The sequence below is a fragment of the Macrotis lagotis genome, chromosome X, assembly GCF_037893015.1.
Source record: "Macrotis lagotis isolate mMagLag1 chromosome X, bilby.v1.9.chrom.fasta, whole genome shotgun sequence".
Lineage (NCBI taxonomy): Eukaryota > Metazoa > Chordata > Mammalia > Peramelemorphia > Peramelidae > Macrotis > Macrotis lagotis.
The window spans coordinates 562,499,321-562,507,325 of NC_133666.1; the positions used below are offsets into that span (position 1 = coordinate 562,499,321).

Genomic DNA, 8,005 nt, shown 5'->3' on the forward strand with positions numbered 1-8,005 from the left:
CCACCCCAATATTCTATACTTGAAGAACCTGAGATTTGGACAAGTTAAGTGACTTTTCTTAGATCACACTGGTGGTAAATGACAAGAATTAAGATTTGTATCCAAGTATTCTAACTCCAAACCCATTATTCTTTCTCGGGAATCACAGTGGAGGTATCATTATTATAAATATAATAGTCTGTCTCAAAAGAAAAGAAAAACTGGCTAATAAAAGTCATCTGAGTTCATTCGGTCAGTTCAGCTGCAAAGTTAATAAATTAAATATTTGAGGAAAGGACTATGTTCATTGAAAACCAAGACTGTTGGTTCTTAGCAGTCTCCTTTTCTGTTTCTCACATAGGTGTGAAAATGGAAGAGTTTCTCCCTCCTGGTTCTAGTCTAAAATGCACCATTTGTAATTACACTGCTGACTCCGTGATCAATTTTCACCAGCACTTGTTCTCCCACCTCACTCAAGCTGCCTTCCGCTGCAACCACTGTCACTTTGGTTTCCAAACTCAGAGGGAGCTACTGCAGCACCAAGAAGTCCACGTTTCCGGCAACAAACTTCCAAGAGAAAGTGACATTGAACACTCCCCAAATGGAAATGAAGACAACATCCAGCCAGCCACAGAGCTGTTAACTAGAAATGAACTTCCCCAGAGCCAAAAGAGTATGCAGACTAAAGATGCTAGCTCAGACACAGAGCTGGATAAGTGTGAGAAAAAGAATCAGCTTTTTCTCCCCAATCAGAGACCAGAACTACCACCTTCAGCCAATAAACAAAGTTTTTCCTATACAAAAATCAAGTCTGAACCTTCCAGCCCAAGACTTGCCTCATCTCCTGTTCAGCCTGGTATTGGTCCCTCTTTCCCTATGGGTCCTTTTCTATCTCAGTTTGCTTTTCCCCAGGATATCACTGTGGTCCCTCAGGCTTCAGAGATCTTGGCCAAGATGTCCGAATTGGTTCATAGGAGGCTGAGACATGGAAGTAGCAGTTACCCTCCTGTGATCTACAGTCCTCTGATGCCCAAAGGGGCCACTTGTTTTGAGTGCAACATAACATTCAACAACCTGGACAATTATCTGGTGCACAAAAAGCATTATTGCAGTAGCCGGTGGCAACAGATGGCCAAGTCTCCTGAATTCCCCAGCGTTTCGGAGAAGATGCCCGAGGCGGTAAGCCCTAACAATGGTCAGAGCTCCATCAACCTTCTTAACACAGCTGCTCACCCTTCCGATCCTGAGAATCATCTCCTTCAGACATCCTGTATCAATTCCTCTACAGTCTTAGATTTAATTGGGCCCAGCGGAAAGGGCCATGACAAGGACTTCCCTCCCCAAGCTAAAAAGCTCACTGCAGCCAGTAGTAATGATGACAAAATCAACGGGAAGCCTGCTGATGTCAAGAATCCCAACATTTCTTTAGTGGAAGGGGAAAGCGATCCTAATAAGACCACTTGTGATGCCTGCAACATCACCTTCAGTCGACATGAAACCTATATGGTCCACAAGCAGTATTATTGCGCAACTCGTCATGATCCTCCCCTAAAGAGGTCTGCCTCCAACAAAGTGCCTGCTATGCAGAGAACAATGCGCACACGCAAGCGAAGGAAGATGTATGAGATGTGCCTCCCCGAACAGGAGCCAAGGCCTCAACTTGTCCAGCAACGTTTCTTGGAGGTGGCCAACCTCAATAATCCCTGTACATCTACTCAAGAGTCCACCGAAGGCCTAGGAGATTGCTACCACCCAAGATGTGACATCTTCCCAGGGATTGTCTCAAAGCATCTGGAAACCTCTCTCTCCATCAACAAATGTGTCCCCGTTTCCAAGTGTGACACGACACACTCCAGCGTGTCCTGTCTGGAGATGGATGTGCCCATCGACCTCAGCAAAAAGTGCTTAACTCAGTCTGAGAGGACGTCCACGTCTCCGAAACGGCTTCTGGATTACCACGAGTGCACCGTTTGCAAGATCAGCTTCAATAAGGTAGAGAATTACCTGGCCCACAAGCAGAATTTTTGCCCGGTCACTGCACATCAACGTAATGACCTTGGCCAACTGGATGGCAAGGTGTTTCCCAATCCAGAAAGTGAACGGAACAGCCCTGATGTCAGCTATGAAAGAAGTATAATCAAATGTGAGAAAAATGGGAACTTGAAGCAGTCTTCTCCCAACGGAAACTTATTTTCCTCCCACTTAGCAACCCTGCAAGGACTGAAAGTCTTTAGTGAAGCTGCTCAGCTTATTGCAACAAAAGAAGAAAACAAACATTTGTTTCTCCCACAATGCCTTTACCCCGGAGCAATAAAGAAAGCTAAAGGAGCCGACCAGCTTTCTCCATATTATGGAATAAAGCCAAGTGATTACATTTCTGGTTCTCTGGTCATTCATAACACTGATGTTGATCAAAGCACAAATGCAGATAGTGAGTCGCCCAAAGGCCAGACCCCCTCAAATGGGTGTGCTGGCCAGAAGAAAGAATCTCTGCCATTGTTACCCAAAAACAGAGGCATGGTAATAGTGAATGGTGGCCTGAAACAAGATGAAAGGCCTGCTGCCAACCCACAGCAAGAGAACATTTCTCAGAATCCTCAGCATGAAGATGGGCACAAGTCACCATCTTGGATCTCTGAGAATCCATTAGCTGCAAATGAAAACGTGTCTCCAGCAATTCCCTCTGCAGAGGAACAATTGTCTAGTATAGCAAAAAGTGTGAATGGCTCCACCCAGGCCCCAACCAGTGGAAAATACTGCCGCCTGTGTGACATCCAGTTCAACAACCTTTCAAACTTTATCACTCACAAGAAGTTTTATTGCTCATCACATGCAGCAGAACATGTCAAATGAAAAAAAAAACCAACCAACCAACAAACCGTCAGTCACCTTTGGTACCAGTATTTAATATCTTGTTCCATGCAGTGCAAGCAAAGATGCTTGAATACTATCTGGGCAATCAGGAGATAACTCATTATGGCTGAGTTGAAGACTTAAGGTGTAATTTCATTACAATCCATTAGTAAAGTGTATTATTGGTGCCATTTTCAAAAATATTAATTTATTTTACCAGCAGTATTCATAGCTGTGGTTATGTTATTTTTATTTAAAAACTTTATATTAAAGTCATTTGTAATGTTATTGTATAGTTATTGTGTAGCACATATGGTTTGCACTGTATAGTAGGTTTTAAAGAAAATAGTCACAAACAATACAGAAAAAGCATTTTAGAAATAGCTTCAAAAGCACTTGTGTATCCTAATTTTTTTCTTATATGCTGTTGCAGATATATGTATATGCTAAAATATAACTTGCAAGGACATTTTCAATACACATGCTATAAAGTTCGCCTTAAGATTTCAATTCTTAAATGACCAGGCTCCATTTTGCACTTTATATTTTAGCAGATACAGTTCTAGTCATTAGGCTTTGCATTTGTATGTAGCGGTATGTTTCTGTCCATTTTCTTAATCTTAAACATGTACGTTAAATGAAGATGGCAATTTTTTTCTTGTATAGTACTTGTATTTTCTTTCACTGATGCATCTCTGTCTCAATTTTTAAACCTTTGCTGTTAAATGCAATACTTTATAAAGAATGAACAAAATTACTGGAAGCAGTATTGTAAGTAATGAGGATGTATTAATTAGTTTTATCTTTTGAAAGGCACAGTCAAAATTGAAACCCTAAACTCAATGCTGCAAGTATGAATTTAATTCATATATAAGATCTATTTAAATATGAGTAGCAATACTGCACCTGGTGATCACAAAGATAATGTTCTACTTCTGATAGAAATGATTTCTCAACAAATGTTGTTACTATGCATGTATATGGATGGAATAAAATTCCAGATCGTTGGAGAAGTCTGAAGATTTTTTTTAATTGAGGGAATCTCAGTCATCTGATGGGAACAACAGAGACTGAAATGGAACCGCATCATTGCAATAAGGGTGTGATGTGGTGATAAAGGTCCTTAAGATGTAAGGAATTTTCCAAATCCCCCTCTATACCCTCCACATCCCCAGAATACTACTTTTCATACAACCAAATAATGGTCATTATTCTATTTCTTCTGGTTATTTATTTAGGACATTAAGGTGGGCAAAACAGTTTCTATACTTTATCAAAACTGATCCTAATAACAACCTCAAGAGGCAGGCAGACAGTAAATGGTTATTAAACTTCTACTATGTTCTAGACCCTGTGCTATGCTGTGATACAAAGAAAAACAAAAGCTCAGGATCTAACAGAAGGGTCAGTTTATGAGGAAGCACAGTAAATTGCTTCCCCCCCCACCCCCTTTTTTGTCCAGGTGGAATCTCTTGGTGAGAATCTTCTGTAATTATCATTTTATAGAGTTGTCTGACTTGAACCCAGATTTCTTGAATATAAAACTTGCTCTCATGCACTATTCTTTCTTATCTTTTAGGATAAGTTATTATTCTTCAAATTTTACAGATAATGAAACTGAAAAACCAAGTAAGTTGCTTACCCATGATCACATTCCTAGCAAGTAGTCAAGCAAAGATGTAAATTCTTCTCATATAAAATCCATTGATTTTTATATTGTATTATTCTGTATTTTATTATATCATGTTGTCTCTGATAAGGCATGATAAAGTAATATGGGAAAAAGTGCTTGAGAGAACCTATATTTTCTCTCTTTTGGTCCAGGCAAAGACCAATTTATTTTAGTGTTACAAGAATTAACAGAAATCAAAATGCCCAACTTTTAAATGTTCTGTATTTCCAGTAAATTGGTAGCTGAATGGGAAAGACGTTCATCTTTGAAAGTAATTCAGATGAGTGAAGGTCCTCAAATTCCAAATTTGCAATTTTAAGTAAATTCAACCCATTTTAATTAACCAAGCCTTTGTTTCTTGCTCATCATGTGACAGGCACTAATCTAGGCAATGGAAATATAAAGGTATCAATAGAAAAGTCACTGCCCTTCAGGCTCTTCTATTCTTGGGGGGTGGGGTGGGGAGAGAACAACATGTACCCAGATAAACTGATATAAGATACATATAGATATATATATATATAGATATATATATAGATATATATACAGACTAAAATCATCCAAAACATATTGCAGTTTCTAGGAATGCTAAATGTACACAAAGCAATTCCTCTCTGGTGATTTGTGGGATTTGAAAATTTTATGTTTAAAAAAAGGCAATGAAACACATCATTTGAATGTATGAGTGTTTTCTCCAGTTCATTTCCTAGCCACCCATTGGGGACAATTCTATTCCTAAATTTCAAAATTTTAATCTTAATTCTTGTCTCATATGTATTCTTCTTCTACTTGAGAGCATGCTCAAAATATAGTGAATTGTCTCTGCCAAGTTTGATAGAGAATAGTAAAGAGATTCCTAAGGTCTGCCTCATACTTCCTAAGACACTCATAAGGAAGTTGATTAAGAATGGTGTTTGAGACTCATACCAAAACTTCCCTTGATGTTTATGCCCTGCTTCCTGATCCTTTCTCTTCTCAGCTGCTAATAAGTCAAACAATAGGCATTCAAAAAGTGCCTATTGTCTGCAGGAGTTTTTTTAGTTATTGAAGAAGATAGATGAAATATAAAGCAATGCCCTAAAGCTTCAAAGAATTGAAAGACTACTTGTTAATACAACTTACACATACATATTAACCAAAGCTAAACTATTTTATTAACTCTACATTCAACAGGAAGTTCAGAAAAGGATGAGATCAGTTAGGATCTACAACTTTACGAAAAAAATTCATGGATGAGGTGAGAGTTAAGATGGGCCTTAAAAAGTTGGTGAAGTTGGGCTAAAGAGAGGAGAAAAGGACATTCCAAACAGGAGATTTAGTGTGAACAAAGGCAAAGAAAGAATGAGGAGAATCTTAATCTTGATATATGTTGAAGAACATATATGATATATGTTATGTGTGCTATATGATATATGATGTTGACCTGACTGGAGAGAACTGAGCATTGAGAAATATATTTTAATTGGAAGGACAGGTGCAGATTATGGAAGATGTTGAAAGCTACACAAACAGAACCTTGGAGTCTGAGTAGCAGGTTGTAAGAAGTTTTTTGATGGCTTTTTTAATAGAGTCTTAAGTTGCAGAGTAACATGGTGGAAGTGATATTTTTTTAAATTACATAAATAATCTGGTGACTATTTGCAGAATAGATTAAGGATGGAGATACAAGGAAGAAACATTGCTCCTGGAAAGAAGGAAAGCAGTTAGAAGACTTTCCATAATAAATCATGCAAGAAGTGATTTTGTAAATACAGCAAATGTGAAGAATGCCAGAGATATTTCAGAAGGGCAGGTCAGGGAAACAAATTGGACATGGGGATATAAAAGTAAGAGAAAAGTTAAAGAAGGCATCAAGATTTCAGTCTAGGAAGCTGGAAAAATGAAAACATTGACATAAAAGTCAGACAAAATTTAGAGAAGAGAGTAGTGAGTTCAATTTGAGACCTGAACTCAATTTTAAGACTGAAAATGTCCTATCAGTGAGCAAAGTAACACTGATATACTTTGTAATTCACATAGAGCATTTCATTCTGTCATCATAGACAAAGAAACTGAGGCAAATAGAGATTAAGTGACTTGCCCAGGGTTCCACAGCTACTAAGTGTCTGATGCCATGTCTCCAGCCCAATGCTCTATCCACTGTACCTTAAGGACAGGAGTTCATTCTTCACAATCTAAATTTTACTTTATAATGCATTGACTTTAACCAGCTAGTTTGGTTTGGAGTTGGAAAAGTTTGAGGAGTTCAAATATGGCCTCAGACACTTACTAACTTTGTGATCCTGGTCAAGACATTTAACCTCTGTTAACCTCTGTATACCTTGGTTTCCTTCTTGGTAAAAAACAGTGTTCTATTAGCACCTACATCACAGGACTGTTGAAAAAAATCAAATGAGATAATATTTTAGAGACTTAAAAAGTATGAGTCTTATAGAAGATGCTTAATAGATACTTTTTCCCTTCCCCTATAACTATATCCCTTGCCTTTAACTCAAAAAAGGTCAACAAATAGCAAAGTTATTAAAGAAAAATAGTTGACCATAGAAAAACCCAAAATTTTATTTATGAGTTGCCAAGTCAACTAATGCCTATGAAACATTTTCATTGTTCCTACTAAATGCATTAATCATTATGGCTTATTATCTCTGCTCAGATCCAACCTCCAACTTCTCTCCTTACCATCAAATTTGCATCTAACTGCATATTATACATCTTGTGTTAGATATCCTATAGATATCCAGTTTAGATCTTGAAACTCAAATTAAATTCATTAATTTTTCTCTCAATCCTTCTTATCTTTTTCCTTTTACTGTGGAGGGTTTCACACTCCTTACAGTCATCAAGACTCTCAACCTAATGTTATCTTTGATTTATCATTCTTTCTCACTTCTCATATCTAATTTATTGCTAAATTCTCTTGATTGGGCTTTTGCAGGAACTCTCACATATGCTCCCTTCTCATCTCTGACAGTGACATACATCACCCTGATATAGACCCTCATCACTTCATATCCAGACCTTTTCCAGGAAGCTTTCTTCATCTGCTCCATTCTACAATACCTTTTTCCCTTTGCTTAATTCCAGAGATCTTAATATTTAAAACACTGAATATGAGCTAATGGCAATCTCTGCCTCTCCCCACTCTACTCCATCCTCCACTCAGTTGTCAAATTAATCTTCTTAAAGAACAGATATAACTTTGTTACTACCCCTGCCAATCAACTCATGACTCCCTTTCATGTTCCAGATCAAATATAAAATCTCATGTTCAAAATCATGTATAACTTCCCCATTTCCCTAAACCCTCATACATCCTTTTCCATTCTTCCACCTTGATCACATTCACTTTGATTCTGTACCACTAGTCTCCCTATTGATTTTTGCAAAAGACATTTTATCTTAAAATTCTGCATGTTCTGTAGCTATCCACCATGTCCACAATTCTCTCCTCATCTCTGCTGTTTCCCCTTCTCTGACTTCCTTTAAATCTCAGATAAAATC

General features: G+C 37.8%; 1 protein-coding gene across 2 annotated transcripts in view; it reads left to right on the forward strand.

Moving 5' to 3' along the window:
- The window catches only part of ZFPM2 (zinc finger protein, FOG family member 2), a 600,402-nt gene extending 595,411 nt beyond the window's left edge, over positions 1-4,991 (forward strand). For both annotated transcript variants that reach the window (XM_074200962.1, XM_074200963.1), the window contains one exon: positions 341-4,991. In XM_074200962.1, the coding sequence (XP_074057063.1) occupies positions 341-2,832 (2,492 nt within the window). In that variant the 3' untranslated portion in view covers positions 2,833-4,991. The remainder of the gene's footprint in view (positions 1-340) is intronic.
- Positions 4,992-8,005: the final 3,014 nt, after the last annotated feature.